Source organism: Nanorana parkeri, unplaced genomic scaffold, assembly GCF_000935625.1.
Source record: "Nanorana parkeri isolate BGI_ZX_2015 unplaced genomic scaffold, ASM93562v1 scaffold887, whole genome shotgun sequence".
Lineage (NCBI taxonomy): Eukaryota > Metazoa > Chordata > Amphibia > Anura > Dicroglossidae > Nanorana > Nanorana parkeri.
In genome coordinates this window covers 91,951-110,651 of record NW_017307155.1, presented here as the reverse complement: position 1 = coordinate 110,651, position 18,701 = coordinate 91,951, and the positions used below count along the sequence as shown (strand labels likewise).

At 43.2% G+C, this 18,701-nt stretch overlaps 1 protein-coding gene across 1 annotated transcript in view; it reads left to right on the top strand.

Annotated features, from left to right (window-relative positions):
* The first annotated feature begins 6,839 nt into the window (after nucleotides 1–6,839).
* LOC108794695 (zinc metalloproteinase-disintegrin-like batroxstatin-2) overlaps nucleotides 6,840–18,701 on the top strand; it is a 39,940-nt gene continuing 28,078 nt past the window's right edge. Inside the window, exons 1-4 of the mRNA XM_018565783.1 lie at nucleotides 6,840–6,903; nucleotides 14,212–14,294; nucleotides 17,396–17,472; nucleotides 17,673–17,751. Of these exons, the coding sequence (XP_018421285.1) occupies nucleotides 6,852–6,903; nucleotides 14,212–14,294; nucleotides 17,396–17,472; nucleotides 17,673–17,751 (291 nt within the window). The 5' untranslated portion in view covers nucleotides 6,840–6,851. The remainder of the gene's footprint in view (nucleotides 6,904–14,211; nucleotides 14,295–17,395; nucleotides 17,473–17,672; nucleotides 17,752–18,701) is intronic.

The window sequence follows — 18,701 nt, the reverse complement described above, 5'->3', positions numbered from 1 at the left end:
CCTGTATTTTAAAAGTTTTTTTTTTTTTTTGGGGGGGGGGGGGATTTACATACAGTATATCTACTCCTAGCAGTAGATATATGCAAAAACATTAAATAAAAATAAAAAAGTTGGCAAAGAGCTAAAAACGTATCTGTGTCTGCGCCGCTTACTCTCGGCCGCAGAACTCAGGTTCGTGAACGGCCATGCATAAGGATGATTTGTGCGGGCGCATGTGCAGCCGATATCACCAGAGGGGAGAGGAGTAGTGACACAGTGTAAGTGAATGCACGCAGCCAGGGCCGGCCTTAGGCCTTTAGGCGCCCTGTGCGAGAAAGCTTTACAGCGCCCCTCAGTGGCCACACCCTTTAGTGGCCACGCCCCCGTAACCACACCCATTTCCCCCAATATATGCACCATTTAAAGACTTTTCGCTGTCATATCGGATGGCCAGCGGTGAGGGGGAGAGAAGCCGCCCACAGGACGAGCTGTGACGGCCGCACGGCGCCCTTGTTGCCATGGCGCCCTGTGCGGCCGCACGGCTCGCACACCCCTAAGGCCGGCCCTGCACGCAGCCAGGAGCTTGCATGCAGGACACACTGCGTGGGACCCAGAATCAGAGAGCAGCACCAGCACTGGAGGGACTGTTGGAAATGAGTGGATGGAAGAAGATATTCACATTAAGAGGCATCACATAAGTAAGTGTTTAAAGCAGCATTGGGGGGGGGGGGGAGATTTTATTTTTGCCTTTATTGTCACTTTAACCCTTGCAGTGGGGCTACTCCGACACTGCAAGGGTTAACTGCTGATTTTTTTTTTTTTTGTCTAGGGGCAAAAAAGAAGATGTATGCACCTGATTCTCGGTCTTGCAGTAGTGACCTCTCTCCCCCGCCACTCTGGCTGTGGAATGTCACTCGGCATCCTCACATCTCGACCTGTATTAGATGTGATGATGTCACCGGTCCATAGGCCGCTGGAGCCCGGGTGGAGGCCGACCTAGCAGCTAGGCGGGACTGACTAGCAGGTGAGTATTTCTTCTCTATTTTCACTCCCTAGACAAAACGAGCTCTTAAAGTGACATTGAAGGATAATTTCAATGTCAGCACTTACCTTAAATGATGTCTCCTAATCCGATCTTCCTCTTCTTTCCTGATGTTTTCATCTGTCCCTCCAGCGGTGCGGCGGCTCTCCGATCCAGCGCTGACTCCTCTCTGCTTGCAGGCACTTCCGATCCAGCGGTGTCTGCATGCGGGTGCACGCGTCCATAGACTTACCTTGTGCCTCTGCTCGTCTCCCGCACATGCGCCCGCCCCGAGATGCTTTGCGGCCGCCCGAGCAGTTTTGTTTTCTCGGACGGGAGCGCGCAGCGAAAACAAAGTAAGTTTAAACTGCTGTTAAACTGTTTTTTTTTTTAAACGTTTTGCTTATATCTACTGCTTGCTAGCAGTAGATATAGGCAAAAAAAAACCCCAGAGGCTTTAGAACCCCTTTAACCCTTGCAGTGTGGAGGTAGGACCACTGCAAGGGTCAATTTTTTTAAAAATCCTGGAGTTCCACTTTTTAACTTAATTTGTTTCTAAACCCAAAAACAAAAATGGGATATATAGCAGTTTTCCAGCCCTCAGATGTGGTGGCCACATTAGTTTAGATTTTTAAGGCTGTTTATTCCTTTATTTAATCTGGTGATCCTGCCAGTAACACACTTCCTGTCCGAGGTCATGACGTTCAAGGCTTTGTTTACATGGTTAGAATTTCATTAGAAAACATTTTTGGAACGTTCATTTCGATTTTCTAATGGCTTTTGGGGTCAAATCGGCTATTATTTTCGTCTTTCGACCACAGTGATGAGAAAAATCGAAGGAGCAGAATGATACTTTTTTCTTGAATGAACACAATTATAACAGTGAATGTGGCTTTGCGTTCAGGAAACGCATTCAATTCCAAACTTGAATGTTAAAATCAATCAAAATCTGGAGCAGCCGTGCATGGCAACCAATCAGCTTCTAGTTTTCATTTTTCAAAGCTTAACTGAACAAGCTGCTGAGAGAAGCCTTTTGGTCGCAATGCACAGCTGCTCCAGATCCTGTCTTCTCCAATCATAGTAAATTCCCCTCGTTGTCTTCCAAATAAAATGCAAACAGTTGCAGAAATATTATTTTTTTATTAAATTTAAAACCAAAACTAACATTTAAACATGATAAACAGACGAAGGCATAACAAAAATATGAACTAAATAAATAAATAAATGACCAACCAGATTTCCTGATAGACCGGGCCGCCTTTGGCAAAACTGTGACCAAAAACTAAATTCCAGCGAATGTGAAGTGGTAAGCTGTAACTAAAATAAAAAAAGTAAAGCATGAGTAAGTCATGTATTTCCAGTATTACATTTCCTGTGTCGATTGCCTTCTATATATGGTTTTGAAATATGTGTATGATTTTGTCTCCGTTCTAAATCTGCAGCTCTGTTTGCCTGATGAAAGGAACAGACAGGTTGCAAAATGTTGCTATGCATGGTGATATGACCTGCTGTATCGAATAAAAAGATTTGGCATTGAGGAACATTTGGAGTGCTAGTGACCATTCATTTTGTTGTTTGAGTACTTGGCGGTGCCATTCGCGGCCACTTCAGCACCCCTCCGTTATGCATGGGGTTTCTCGGTCAGGAGTGCGGATTTCCTTTGGACTCTTAGAGGAGTAGCTCTGATTTTGATCGCACTAATGCGATAATCACGTCAGGACACCCTAAGCCCGTTGACATCATTTTGTACAGTTTACTGCAGAATTAGATGTATACAGGGCCTCCAATCTGGTAATACTGATCAGAGGTTCTGCGTTCGCAATGAAAATTTAAAGTAGACAAAAGCTTACCATACCCAGGAACACAAATCCAGTTGTGGATGGAGGTCCTACAACAAAGTTACTGTCTGATTCCACAGGGTGCATCAGATGTTCCAAAGATTGGAGGGTCTCCATTTTACTGCTCCATTCCATTTACCTGAAATCCATTCCAATCCATGAACCCCAAAAGTGGGATGAATCCATAGACTTAGCAGGCCTTCCATTGGAAATAAATGATCTGCTTTTTTGCTAGACCACTGTTCCCCATCCACCCACCCAACCAACCAGACACAGTTGGCTATAAAAAGCCATTCCCTCACCCAAAATTAAAAAAATAGCACTTCCTTTGGACCAGGCTTCAGACACTTCTTGAGTGATGCCACCCTGCACCATCCTGGAAGAATGCAGTCTTGCAAAAGGCTGGAGTCAATTTTCACAGGTTTTCGAGCTCCCAGCTCATAGTGACGTAACCTGCACCTCCCAGAATCATCAGCCAGGGCCGAGGTAAGTATTTTTTTTTTTTTTTTGGTGGGGAGGGTTGGGTAACGTGTTTGTGTTGGGTTGGCAAAAAAGTAGTCCTTCCTTTTTTATGGAAGGTCCTCTTCAATCCCTAATCTGGAAGTGAAGCTCGGGTATTGTTAATTTAAAATATACAGCCCAGCATGTTGTAAATTAAGCAATACATCGTTTGGACGAAATGACTTACCTTGTTTCCTGTGCTCTATGCCACAAAAGCTTAATTCCGCTGCTGGCCACCATTCCAACCATTACGGTCCATCACTCAACCCACTTCTAGTGAACCCTGGCTGCCACGGAAACAACTTCTGAGAACTTTATACAGTGATGTATAATGCTAAATATACAGAAAAATAGATTTAGGGTCTACATACACTTTAAGCCCATTTACACTAGGTATTGGATGGCTTCACCGACGCAGTCCCAATGCATAGACAAGGCAATTTGCCTTATGCCCTATTGGTTCAGTTCACACTAATGTGCTAGGTTGATGCAAGCTAAAAAAAAAGTAGGACATGATGCTTACCCTTGAGGGCTATTAAAGGCTAAGGTTGCCTTTCAGACTTTATTTCATGCTATACTGATATTAAGGGTGTAACATGAAACATGGTCACACTTGTAGTCCATTCACTCAACTTACCTTTTGTCCATTCACACACTTGTGCCTGTAACTGAATTCTGTACGGACATGGACAGGAGGGAGAATGTGCAGGAACCAAAGCAGGAGGAATCTGCGGAACCCCCCCGCTTCCACCATCCACTGATAACAGTTGCAATGTTTTACTGGCTCCTAAGCAAAAAAATGAATCAATAAATACACGTTTTCTTATATATATATATATGCGCATTTATTTATTTAAAAGGTGAACTTTACTTATAAAGATTCCCTAGGCAATTTTCCCATTAAATATTCACCCAAAAGATTGCACAGCATTCACCTCTTCATTATTTGCCAACATTCACACTATTGTTTATGCAGGCAGGTCAATCTGGCACAATCGAATGTCACCAAGTCAAATATCAAATGTTTAAAGTACAGTGGAGGTTATTTCCTCATTTTCGGTTGAATCTTTAAGGGAATATTTTGAGTGAATCTTGTTAAACAAGTGGTCCTCTTTCTATTATTTGCCAAAATGCTCTCAATGGTGCTATAACTGTGCTTTAAGAGAGAGTCCCCTGTTGTAGAATAATCAAGACCATTGCATTGTGTGGTGAAGGAATAATCCATGTTTATCAATCACACTCTTCAAGCAACTTTACTCTCTTCCGAGATCTTGGGACTGTCGGCAGCTGCCGTTCCCCCACACCGTCTCCCTGCAACGACGTGATCATCTTGGTGGGCAGCGTCGTAGCGGGCAGTGGTGGGAGAGAGCTCAGAGCTGGGAAAGGTGGGGAGGAGGTGCGGCGTGTAGTCTGACGCGTGCGGCGTGTGTGGAGCCACGAACAGGGGCAACTAATCGAAAGCCGACTAATCGATGATGGAAAACGTTGACAACATTTTCCATCATCGATGTTGCAGCCCCAGTCACATCAGTCTCTCTACAGAGGAGCTTACACTCTAATGTCCACCACAGTCACATTAGTCTCTGTACAAAGGAGCTTAAACTCTAATGTCCCCCACAGTCACATCAGTCTCTGTACAGAGGAGCTTACACTCTAATGTCCCCCCACAGTCCCATCAGTCTCTGTGGGGGGGACATTAGAGTGTAAGCGGTGGATAACGATATCCCTGGATCCGCCGCTGCAGCGTTGTATAATGTATTGCTGGAATTCAATAGGGTGACTAGAACCTTCAGGGCAAGAAACTATGAAGGGCCCCCTAACCCCCCACCGCCATCAAACTGTGTGGTTAACAGGAAGGCTGCCGAGGTCCCCAGCAAGCGTGGGACCTCAGGCAGCCGCTTTAGTTAAAAAATTTAGTGCCGGTGTTCTATCGAGAACGCCAACCCAGTATCTGCATTTGCACACCATCAGATCCCGGTTTCCTCGATCATACTGGTCTGTGTGCAAGCACAGATACTGAGGTCGGTAAATTCGATTACGTCGGTATTCTAGACAGAACACCGGTATCTGAGTTCAGTATCGGGGCATTTTCACTAGTATGAGTACTTGTTAAAATGCCCAGTATTGGCACCGACTGGTGCATACCTACTTAAAAATATAATGCATTGCTGGGACTTGTAGTCCTGCATAGTTGGTGCTATTCTGCATTGCTGTATAATGATTACACAGCAATGCAGAATATCACCAGCTATGCAGGACTAAAACTCCCAGCAATACATCATAATAAAAATCAGGGGGATGATGAATACCACCAGTGGGGGGGGGGGGGGGGGGTTGTGCTTTTTTTTATTTACACATTTTTAATTCATTTTTTAATTATTATTTATTATTTTTTTACTGTTGGAGTGGCTTTGGGGAAATATTAGGGGTCTAAAGAGACATTTCCCTTTTGAAATAGAAAAAGACATTGAGGACACAGAGTGATGGCTACTTTACAATACACACAGGAACCACGGGGAACAAAAGTAGCCCCCCTCCAGAAGGAAGGACAGTGTCAGCACCACTTCAGAGATGATTTGAGGATCTACAGCCGCGTGATACACAAATAAAGGTGCCCATACACCTTACGACCATCGCAAGACTTTTGTCTTGCGATGGTCGTATGCTTCTTGAAAGCCCGTACGATCTGCCCACCTTGGACGGGCAGATCATACTTGCGATCATCGAAAGCCTGCCCCGCTGAGGGGCGGGCTTCCGATGACGGCAATGCAGAATGGGCAGTATGCGCGTGCACACACCGGCCCGTTCCGCAGCTATCAGGCGAGCAGGCTAGAAACCCACCGAGAATCGTACGATTCTCGGCGGGTTTTCGAGCATTTTGGCTCGACAAAAGACGTGCGACCGTACAGTAGAAACGGTCGCTCGTCTTAGTTCACACTGCCCGATTCTCGTACGATCGCGGGATTTCGCCCGATTCTCGTACGAGAATCGAGCAGTGTATGGGCACCTTAAGAGACATTTTTTTTTGCATGTAATTTTTATTGAAGGTTTTCCAACACTACAAAACAGGCAGAATTTGCCGCAGTCATTTCAAGTTCACAATGAAAGATACATTTTTTTGAATAGTTATGGTTCTTGAAAGCATTTTTAAGAATTATCTGTTGAGTTTAGTGTCACTTTAAGTCTCTAGCAACTATGGATTTAACAAATTTAGCAAGCTCCAAATATATATCGGCACTTTGTATATTCCTATGTATAATGTTGTCATTCCAGAACGAACTTGCAAAAGGAACTATTACGACACAATGTATGTACTTCTCTTTATGCAATGACAGTAACCCTAATAAGGTAAATTTAAAAAAATAAACTGACGTGCTGATGTTGACATTGTGCAGCACAGTTCTGTGTAGAGTAGGATTGCTTGGGCAATCCTGTAATTTTAGCTTTAACAGCAAAAGGCACTTCCTTTTGTCACTTGCACATCAGGGACACACCACAGGCACACGGTGACAATGCTGGGACCTCTGCTATTGCTGCTCGCCCTGCGGGACAGCCTGGTTTTGGGTGAGTCTTTCCATTTGTTTGTATTATTATACACAGCTGGCTATTTTTGTTGTACGAATCAATTCCTAATTTCCTTACGATACCCCTGATGCCTTCTGGTCTCACTATTGTATTATTCCACTGTTCACACTTCGCCTTTTACAGATCTTATCTCATATCATATCATATTATATTAATTATATAATATTATTTTATATTATATTATAGAAATATATTTCTATAAACCTTTACTACGACATTTATTCATCTTCTTGTAGCATCACACATATTTCCGGTGCATAGACAGCACAGAAAAAAAAAGTACAGCGTACTAATTTTAGTATTCAAGAGTCATAAAAGCACCAAATCCACGGCGCTGTAATGTATATATAGAGTTATACAAGGACGCTGTAAAATGATAAATGACGCACACATGATCCATTTTTTCTGTGCTCTCTCACAAACCAGCAATGAGTCAATTGTTTCTGGTGCAGTTTGTTTCAGTAGTTTGCAGTTTGCAGTTGTTTCAGTAGCTGGGCGGGCTACACTAGGCATGTAAATTGAGTTTTGTTCCGAATGGATATTCGTACGGATTTTATTAAATTCAGACGTTCAGATTCATGACAATTTCCGAATTTGACAGAGTTATTCACTAAAGGGTGAAGGGTTTGCAGAAGGCAGGAGAAGGGAACTATCTAGGACAACATAGCTGAACTGGAAAGTGAATTGAATTGGAGAACATTTCCAAATCAGCGATGTTGTCCTGGATTGTTAACTTCTCCGGCCTCTCCAAACTCTTCACCCTTTTAATGTGAATAACTTTTGATAAGTTTTATCAAATTACACAAAATCTTCAGAATATGTTGGCATTGATAGCGTCTTGTAATGCCAACTGGTTAACATTTACGTTGTTTTTTTGTACATTAAGCCACATTAGGTTACACAAAAAACAAGCTTAATGTCACTCATTTGCCTTGTGGGTAACTGAGAATATGGGTTGTGCAAAGTTTCAAGGCATTTGATTGAGGTTTAGATACTTTTATACACATAAAGCTCTTTTTAAATTAAGCTGTTCACATTAAGGGGTCTATTCACTACAGGGAGAAGAGTTTGGAGAAGGCAGGAGAAGTGAACAATCGAGGCCAAAAAATCTGATTTGGAGAAATTCTCCAATTCAGCTGTTTAGTGTTATCAGTTATTGTTTTGATATAGAATTATTGCTCACACTGCAACTTTTGCAGCGATATGCGACACGTGTGGTGTAATTGTTGGTTTTGCACACAGTTGCCTTTTTACGTTTATAAGTGCGTGCACGTGGGGGCGAGGGACTTAAAAATTTTTGGGTTTTTTTAGATTTTTTTTATCAAAAAAAATATCCATTTTATTTTTTTTAATATGAGACTCAAAAAACTTTTTTAAAAAACTTCTTTTTTTTTTTTACATTAACTTGATTGCTATCTCATAGTAAACTAAAATCTCCCAATGTGATAGAAAAAAATGACAGGTCCTCTTTATGGAGACATCAGGGGTCCCCAGGACCCCTAATGTCCCCTATGCACCCCAAAGAAGCTGATGATGCAGAGATCTGCTTCACCAGCTTCTTCTCTGGCTCTCAGCCAGAGAAATTACAGCTATAAGCGGAAGTGATGTAATACACATATAATACACATCGCTGCCGCTTTTAGAGAGAGAAGTTGAGAGATGAGCGGTGGAGGAAATGCTGATCTCTCCTCCTTCTCTCTAGTAGCGGCCGCTGTGCCGGTGTTCTTTAGTGCCGGCCGAATGCTTGTATGAAACAGCCGGTAATGGCTGTTTACCTTCCTGGCGGGATTTTGCCCGTGCACGTCCGCTAGCAGAAAAAAAAATCAGCATATGTGTGTATACCAGAGCATCAATCCTATGGTTCCGGAATTGGCTACTTGATGTCTGCCAATGCATGCACACAAGCTCCATCGTACATATGTGGAATCTACTGACAAGTGTGTTTTGCTATGGAATGTACGCTTCAACTTCTTAACGTATGCCAGTTAAACCATAGTGGGCCCTAAATAAAAATGTGATTCTCTAATCTATATGGGCCTATCTGATCTAAAGCATTTTCTAAAGGCACCTTTGATTTAGAATTAAACGTGTGAGCACTTAGGGGGGTTTGGATTTCTGTATATTTTTGTAATTTTTCAGGCTCAAGCATTTTTTTTTTGCCAATGGAAAATTAGGTACTAGAGGAGGCGATGGTCTTTCAGCCTTGAAAAACGCTCAACTTCAGGTGCTTTCAGGGACTTCCATTGAAGTCTATGAGGTCAAAAACACCCCATTCTGCTTCAGAAGTATCACAGGCACAATTTTAAAAGCATGGGACTTTGGTTGGTGAGCATTATGGAACCTTGAGCTTCAAGTTACAAAACCCTCAGGTGTGAATCAGGACTTAATTACTATTATGAAAGGAGATTAAAAAAAAAATCTTAATTATTTGTAAAAAGCCTCAGTGAAGCATATGCAGGGGAGCAAGTGTGCAGTTCCCCCTCCCAAACAATACCAGACCCTTTAGGTCTGGTAGGAATGTTAGGAGGGACCCCATTTAAAAAAACAAAACAAAAAGTGTGTGGGGTTCCCGCTCAAAGTCATACCAGACCCATAAGGTCTGGTAGGAATATTTAGGAGGTACCCCCTGTAAAAAAAACAATAAAAAGTGTGTGGGGTTCACCCTTAACGTCATACCAGGCCCTAAAGGTGAGGTAGGAATTGTAAGGAGGAACTACACCCCATAAAATGGGGGGGGGGTGGGGTCCTTTAAATTCCATACCTGACCCTTAATCCGAGCATAGGCCTTGCAGGGCCGGAAAGTGGGGGGACGAGCGAGCGCCCACCCTCCCTCCCTCCCATACCAGGCCACATGCCCTCGGCACTGGGAGGGTGTCCTCTGGAAATTCATCTTGTCCCCGTGCCGATGGGGACAAGGGCCTCTTCCCCACAAGCCCTGGTGTGCTGGTTGTGGGGGTGTGGGCAGGAGGCTTATTCACTTCAGGGTACCCCTTTAATAAAGGGGCACCCAGATGAGTAAATGAGTAAGGGGTACTTGTACACCTACCCATTCTCTAAAGGGTTAAAAAAATCCTTTAATTGAAAAAAAAACACACAACAAAGACGGTTATTAGATTATTGTATACATGTGTTTTGTTAGCTGGCTATGTTGAAGTGATGGTGGTTTCCTGTCTGCCCCACTTCCTGTCTGCCCCACTTTGACATCACTTCCTGTTTGAAATCACCTCCTGGTTTGCTGTGTGAGACATCACTTCCTTTCTGACATCACTTCCTGCATAAAACAATAAACACATACTTGTGCTGGGGGCTCTTAGCATGGAACGAGCGAGCAAGCAACACCTGCCTCCTGTGTCCTAACTCTACATGACTCTGCGAGAGGTACTGCCAGTCCTTGTACAAAAGAGCGTAATACAACTGTGCTTTTAAGCACGGGGGAAATTCTTTGTGTTTGACATACTTTGGCGCAGTTTAGTGCGGCATGGATTTGTGCGTTGAACCAAGCGAATTTCCATAACACCGCCGTCACGTCCGCTCGTGACGTACTCCCACCGCAGAATGGCATTTTGACAGATGTCGGCAAAACATAAACAATTGGGCGGAGATAGCGGTGACTGATAGCTCCGCCCAACTGTGTACAGTTGTATGTCATCTGACAGAGTACTGACCCCTGATTGGGCAAAGTCTTGCACCTGACCTGTGGCTAGATGCAAGCCTTTAGCCAATTAGGGCTTCACAAGGCGCATTGCCTTGTGGGGCGTTCAGCGGTCGAACAGAGCACCCGAACGCCCTTATAGTTTGTGTGTTTGGCGAACTAGCAGCTAACAAGCAGTCTATCAATGTGTCTTCACACTGGTGGAGTAGTGTTAAAGGAGAACTATGGGGTCAGTGTTTTTCCCCATAGTTCTCCTTGGGGTAACGGGAGGACACAAACTAGCGTCCTACCGTTACCCTAAGCTCAGTATACCGCGAGCTACAGCTCGCGGTATACTGAGACGCCGCACCTGGAGCGGATCCCGACTTAGATGATGGGATCCGCCCAGCTGCGTGAGTGACAGCTGGCTCTGCCTATCTAGAGGCTGAGCCAGCTGTACCCGCCCCCTCCCCCGTCCGTTCTGCCAGTCAGCGCTGGCAGATCGGAGCGGGGAGAGGGGAATCCAGCCCCTCCCCCTGTCACGGCAGAGAGCCGTGACAGGATCGAGAGGTGAGGGAACCCGGTATGTGTTCCCTCACCTCCCGATCTACTGAGCCGACCTGTGACAGTCTCATTGTCACAGGTCGGCTTAGAACTATGAGATGAGTGGAAATCACTCATGTCATAGTTCTCCTTTAAGTCCGGGAAAGGATATCCATGGTAGCCTGTACACTGATGAGATCAAATGGCAACACCCACTGAGGAGGATATGCTGGTAAAGTACTAACCTGCTGTTGCGGAGATACTGTACCTTGTAGATGTGTCACCTCACATGACCAAAATGACCTATGGTCTCTCGTGGATTGCCCCTTACCCTTGCCTCTCGGGCCCCCCTTGTCTGGCAAAGCTCTGTAAATCTTAATGTAGGTATGGTTACCTAAACTTCTCCTGAATCAGAGTGCTTTGTCAGAGGTACATCATGTTTGGCCTTGACCTTTTTTAGTTAGCTAAGCACTGCTGATCGTGTCATCAGTGGGTTGGATTTGGCTGAAACAAAACTCCTGAGCATGTTCACAGGGCTCTCTCTCTCTCCCTAGTTGGAATCCAGCTACAAGGAGCTGGGCTGCTGCCCAGTTCTGAGGGCTTAGGCCCTCAGGGCCTACCATGTGCTTGTGAACCTTCCTGAATTCTTGAAAGGTTCCTCACCCATGCTGACCTAATGAATTGGTACAGAGAAGACACAAGAACCTCTGTTGTAATGGAACTACTTCTTCCTACTATGAGAGTAGGTGAAGCTCGATGTCCATGCAGAGACTGTCAGTCAAGAAACTTCGCCCTACCTTTTTGGTATTTCAACCCTTACCTTTCCTGGTCTGCTGCTTTTAAAAAGGCATTGAGTACTGTTACCTGTGATTACTATAAGAAAGTCATCTACCGTGAGTAGTAAACCTGGGGACAAGGTCAATCTCTGGGGGTCCCACTTGAATAATACAAAGCCCTGCAGCATGGAGACACTGCCACAAAAGAGTAAAGTGTTATGAAAGTCCCAAACTCTCACTTAGCGGAGGCTCCAGATCTTCTGGATACCTACAGGTTACAGCTGTAGCTCAGTGGGGTGGGCCATATCCTCTGAAACACCTCGTCCCCGCGCCAAAACAAGGCTACAGTAGGATCAGGGGCGTCCCAAAGCCGAGTGTGTCACCCAGGAGCGGGGACTGGGTGACACCCCGCCATGACGTCATCATGCATGCGCGGATATCTCAATGACGCCTATTGGCGCCATCTTGGTGATGGACGCCGGCAGAGCGAGGAGGGGACATTCACTCGGCGGGATGAGGTATGCCGCCGGGTCCCCTCCTCTCTCCTGACACTGTTGAGCTCTCGGTCCATGACCGAGTGCCAGACTTTTTTAGAGGAGGTGACGCCATTATAACTGTCAGTCATTTTGGTGTCACACCTCCAATGTTGTCACCCGGGTGCGGCCTGCACCCCCCTTGTGACGCCACTGAGTAGGATTGGATGGACAGAAATACAAATCCTGTGGCAGGTAAAACAGTTCACATGCATGTATTTTAACTGCACATTTAACTGTTTACCTGAAGTTCAGATATCTATGCACTTTTAGCATATTCTACCTTGTTGTGCCCCCTTCATACATCATTATAAACTGTTACTGTCTTCTATATTTATGATACATACAGGATCGCATGTAAAAACATAAGTTATCTAATAAATCTGTTTGTGGTATGCGCATTTCCTATGTGCTTATTTTTAAACGATTACTCATTTTAGTGCATCAGTCACAGCACTTCTGTTTTTTTGGCTTTCACGATCTTTCATAACTGTGTTCCACACCAGCTCGCCTATGGGAGAATTAGATAGCACAAGCTATCTTTATGATAAATGAGTATATTCATAATGGTACTAAGAAGTACAGAGAGGGACAGTCTCTACAGAGGAAATTTGTAGGGACTGTCATTTACAAACTTTCACAATCTAAGGTCTGTCAAATAGTAGCTAAGGGAGGAGAGAAAGGCAGAAGAAAGAAAGAGTAGAGAAAGGGGATGGAAGATATACCTATTTGGAGGTTTAGATTGCCAAAAAAGAGGTGTAAGAGGGCTCTGCAAGGAAGATAAACTGCTACGGTCTCTCTCCAGAGCTCATGCTTGGAGGGAAGCCAAAGTAGGAGGCGGGGCCAATGAGGGATAGAGGTCGTAAAGAGGGGAGATCCTGGGAAGAGGCCTAAGATGCAAATGAGATAAAGCTTGTTCCACTAAGGTTGACCTTTTAACTATAGGTCTAGGGAACTAATCCGAGATCCTGGAAAGAAGGTCCGCTTTATGGTATACCTCAAATTTTGGTAGCCCAATAGCCCCAGAGGCCTTAGAATTACAGTGTAGCTTATATGAGAGATTCCCCATTGCAACTAACTTTGATATAATGAGAAGGTCCTAGGAGGAAAGGTAAGGATGGTTTGGAGGATATACAGTATAACAATTTAGGGAGAATGTCCATTTTCAGGGTATTAATTTTCCCAAACTACAAGAGGTTTAGAGAATGCCAAGTCTCCAGGTCTACACAGATTTTAGCAAGTAATGGGAGGTAACTAAACCTCAATAAAAGTAGAAGCCTTGCACAGTGCAGAAATATTTTTATTCAAAACCACACAATGCTGGGCATTTGTGGGACCTGCAGTGTCCCATGGAGTGTTTGGTACACAACGCTGCATAGAACACTCTATGACCGGAGGAGGAGTGCCCAATGATATGACTATGACAGGCCATGTGACTGGGCTCTCCTCCTCCTGTTACTCCAAATAAATGGAGGTTTGTTTGCTTTGAAACATCAGAGGGTTTATATGTAAAGGACACAAATGTGCTTTTTGAATGTGCTGGTGATCTTTTGTGTTTTGGGCAGTGGTATGGCCATGGTAAGGCTGTAACAACACTTTATAAATGGACCTCTAAATAAGCCTAGTAATCCAGACTGGTTTCCTTTTCAGAATATGTTGCTTCACTGCCAAGTCCTGAAGCACCAGAGATCTTTATTAGTGAAAGAACTATTTCATTTTCTAAAGTAGAGCTGTTGTATATGAATAATGAATTAATATTTTACTTCCTAAGTAAAAATTCATGGCGTTACTTTATTATTTTTAGGATTTCATTCATTTCCCGGGGAACAAAGATATGAGGTGGTTTATCCTCGGAAGCTTCATACTCAGCACAAGAGAGACACACAGGTACAGTAACTGATCTGCCTTTAGTGTTCACATGGGAATCACTAATGTCAACGGAAATTTATAAAAAAATGATTGCAAGATATAAAATAAATAACTGAGAAATTGTTAATAATGGTCGGATAAAAATACATTTTTTTATAATATATTTATTTTGGGTTGCTAAATCTTAAAATGTAAAGCTGTCTCCATCAGGGGCAGATACAGAGTCTAGTCTCAGAAGGGGCATGCCACTGGTCTCCATGCTGTTCCAGCATCACTTTTATTCCCCCAAAGCCCAACTCCGGTGGGGATGTGCTACTGGTGGAATCACCAATAACATGATCCCTTTGCTTTGCCTCCTATAGACATGGAAGGCTATGGATAGAAATGGACATATTCCAGTTAAGAGTATTAACAATACAATTTGGACAGCCAATAATTTGAAGGGACGATTTCTGAAGGAATTGGTATACGTTACTGGATTATGGAAATGCTAGTGTTTTGATAGATCTGCTGCCCTGAGGTCAGGTTCCCCAATGCGCCCCCCTACCCGACAACCCCCCCCCCCCACGGAGAATGGCAGACCTGCAGGCTGCATACAAGTGACCTGGGTGATCACTTGTACAAAACCAGTGGTGGCTTCCCCGCCGTACCTGTACATTTAGCTCTGCTTGCCCAAAGCAGGGCTAAATGTAGAAAACATCCACCTGCCCGGCGCCCGGAACTGCATGTCCCGGCATCGGCAGATAGGAATTCCACACCCCTGCTGCCCCTCTACTCCCTGCTGCCCCTTTACTCCCTGCTGCCCCAAGCCTGGGCCTTGGTTGTCCTTGTGGGAAATCCAGCCCTGTATATCTGCTCAGAAGGGAGATTTTCAAGGAAACAAAGTGGATATTTCAGATATTTTAACTCCTAGGGGAATAAAAAACAAAAAAGAATTTCTATTTACTCGGACATTATAAAACCTGTATATTTTTGTTTATTATTAATCATTTTAATTTAAATATATTTCTGGCTATGTCTGGGTTTATTTGTTTTACTGAGATCTGTTTTTTTAATTGTATCGTTTAGGTATACGGTATATTATGACGAATGGCAGTAGTTTTTATTTTACTTTTTGATTAGCATTTGTGTTTAAACTTTAATATTTTGTATTGCAATGCATGTTTATTCTCCTGATTCCTTAGAATTGTTGTAGATTAGTTATAGGGAATGGAGAAGACAGCAAATTTGCTTCGGAAATGACTACAATGGCTTGGCTTTGCTGGAATCCTAGCAGGGAGATTTCACCAAAATATTGACTATTATAACGAACCATTATGTGATACACTGCCTGGCCATCAAAAAGTCAACACCTGAATTTAGCGAATAAATATGTAAGAACTATAGGGGTTGCTTCAGTTGGTTCAGCAACGTTATGTGCCCAAAAAAATTAGGTAAGCTGCCTACCTGAATACAGTAAACTCACAGTTATCCGGCACCCACGGGAATCAGTAGGTGCCGGATATCTGTAGTTTATGGTTGCTTGAGAGTTAATAGTAGCTCTCAAGCAACCATACCTCCCCCTGCGGGGCCCCGCTCTTCCACAACCCCACTTGCCTTCCGGCTAGCTTCCGCAACCAACAGGTGAATGTAAGCAGCCAGTAGCAATAGGCAGATTGCTATTGGCTATTTCAAATTGCAATAGCCAATAACAGGCTGGATATTGCCCACTAAGGAGAGGAACGGCACTGAGAGAGAAGTTTGCTCTAAGGTCCATTCCTCTGCTCAGTGGGCATGGACTACAGCCAGCCTGCTATTGGCTATTGCAATTTGCTAATAGCTGCCTGGCTTTTTCTCACCCATTGTTTACACTCTGCTGCCGACCACGGAATCTAGCCGCCGGCCATTTTTTTATGTGATATCAAGCCCATATCAAGTGAAAAATGAATGCAACTCTGGACTGAAATAAATGTTGTTACATTGCATAAGCTTATCAAAAGGATGCCACAGCAAAAGCATGCTGTAATCAAAGCTAAAGGTGGGCCAACTAAATATTAGTGTATAACTTTTGTTTTTGGCCAGCCAGTCTATAGCCCAGCAGAATCCACTCAGAACAAAAGTCAATAATGCCAGATTATGTGAGCAGGGTAAATGGCATTTTGATATTCTGTTCAGTATTCATGATCATCATCATACAATACAATATACAGCCAAAATTACATTTGGTGTCACTTATCCCAGATCTCTAATCAGAGCCACCAAAATAGTTAAGGGTTTGAACACCTGAAAATGAGACAATATACTGTAAGAAAAGTATGTAGGCAGGTGGATTGGCTAGTAACGGCAGCTTTCAACCTTTATTACATGGTAAGCACCTACTAGATGTATGTGAACATCTCTCCAAACAATTAAGTTTGGGACATAAATTGGAACACTGATTATGACCCAGGTCTTCTCATGCAATATCAGAAGATGACCTCACCAATGTTCTTTTGGCTAAATGGGCAAGCCTTGTGGGAAGCCATACCAAAAGAGTGGAGGCTGTTGTAGATACAAAAAAGGGGCCACTTCCATAGTATTGCCCATGATATGGAACATGATATCTAACAAGGTGTGATGCTAAGGTGTCCACAAACTTTTAGCTATATAGTGCATGTGATGTCATTGGACTCTTCCTCTATATCGGAGCTCAAGCCCCAACTACAAACATTGATTTGTACCTAGCCCCAAATGTGAGACATAACTAGGACACCTTTTGCTCCAACATTAAAAAACAACAATACAGAAGATGATATAATTTATATTTTTTTAAAACAAAGAAGGGGGGGATTTATCAAAACTGAAGTAGGCAAAATCTGGAGCAGCTGTGCATAGCAACCAATCACCTTCTCTAATCAGTTTGGTTAGTTAAGATTTGAAAATGAAAGAGAGAAGCTGATTGGTTGCCGCACAGCTGCTCCAAATTTTGTCTACTCCAGTTTTGATAAATTCCCCCCAATGTGTGTTAAAACAGGTAAAGTTAGGATAACATGAATCAGAGTTTTCTTTAAAGTCCTCATTATGTTTTTGCCAAATTCTTGTAAAAGCGGTTCCCGGAAGACGTTATACTTTTAGTGTTAATGCCACTTGTGTCTTTACAGAGCAAATATCCAGACCTGGTGCATTATGGGTTAGAATTTAATGGACGGCCACTAGAACTTCAGCTGCAAAAGACTGAGTGAGTACCTCCATACACATCGCTTACCATTACACACTCATTTATCAAAGAGAATGAAAATGTGCCAAATGGGTTCACATGTAAAGTGCCTTTTTCTGCAGTGAACTTCTTCCAAAAGTTACCCATTGTAGTACTGAACAGCAGAAAAATATTTTTGCATTATGCTGAGTATTATAAAGCCTACTTTTCAATTTTCCTAGAGACCTGCTAACTAACAACTATACAGAGACCCATTATCTGGATGATGGTACTCCAGTGACTACAAGCCCAGAATGGCAGGTATGTGGGATGAGATGAGAATTATTATATTGCCATTTCAGATTGTTATCTTTAAAGGGTTTACCTACTGTATCTAGAATGGATCAGAGCCTTAGATTATTCAGACTTTGGAAACATGCCCCTCATAGACTATTCATACCAGTGTATATAGAATGCAGCATTATCCAGATGGCGTTTCTACTCTGCAGGAAACAAATTGAACTATGGCACAGCCATTGGAGCATTGAAGGGTTGCCATCCGTAGTTCTAGAGGATTAGTAAGCTGGAAGATGGCCAAACCCAACTCAACAGATTTGGTTGGACTTGACCCTTTTAAGAACCAACAAAGTACATGTTGGCAAATATAAAGCGATATATATATATATATACACACACACACACACACACAAATGTATTAACCCTCTCTTGGCATATTTCCTATTTTGTTGTATTACGACCTGGAATTAACATTGATTTTTGGGGGGTTTGTATCATTTGATTTACACAACATGCCTACCACTTTAAAGATGCTAAATATTTTTTATTGTGATACAAATAAGAAATAAGACATTAAACAGAAAACTTAAAGTGACATTAAACCCTCAGATTTTTTAACATAAACCAATACTGTAATGTGTGCCTTACTGTAATCCATGGTAGTTTCCCTTCTCTTTTCTGCTCTTCCTTTTAAATCCTCATGTCTTCTCATGCTGGAGGAGAACTTCCCTTTGCAGCTCAGGGCCTCTTCCTGTAGTGCTGGCTCAGGTTACAAACCAATACACAGACACCATATATCCATTCCTGAGACAAGGCAGTCTGCTGCAAAACAGAAGGTCTGCCCAGCATGAGAACAGATACAGATTTAAAAGGAAGAGCAGCAAAGAGAAGGGAAACCACCATGGATTACAGTAAGACACACATTACAGTATTGTTTTATGTTAAAAAATCTGAGGGTTTAATGTCACTTTAAG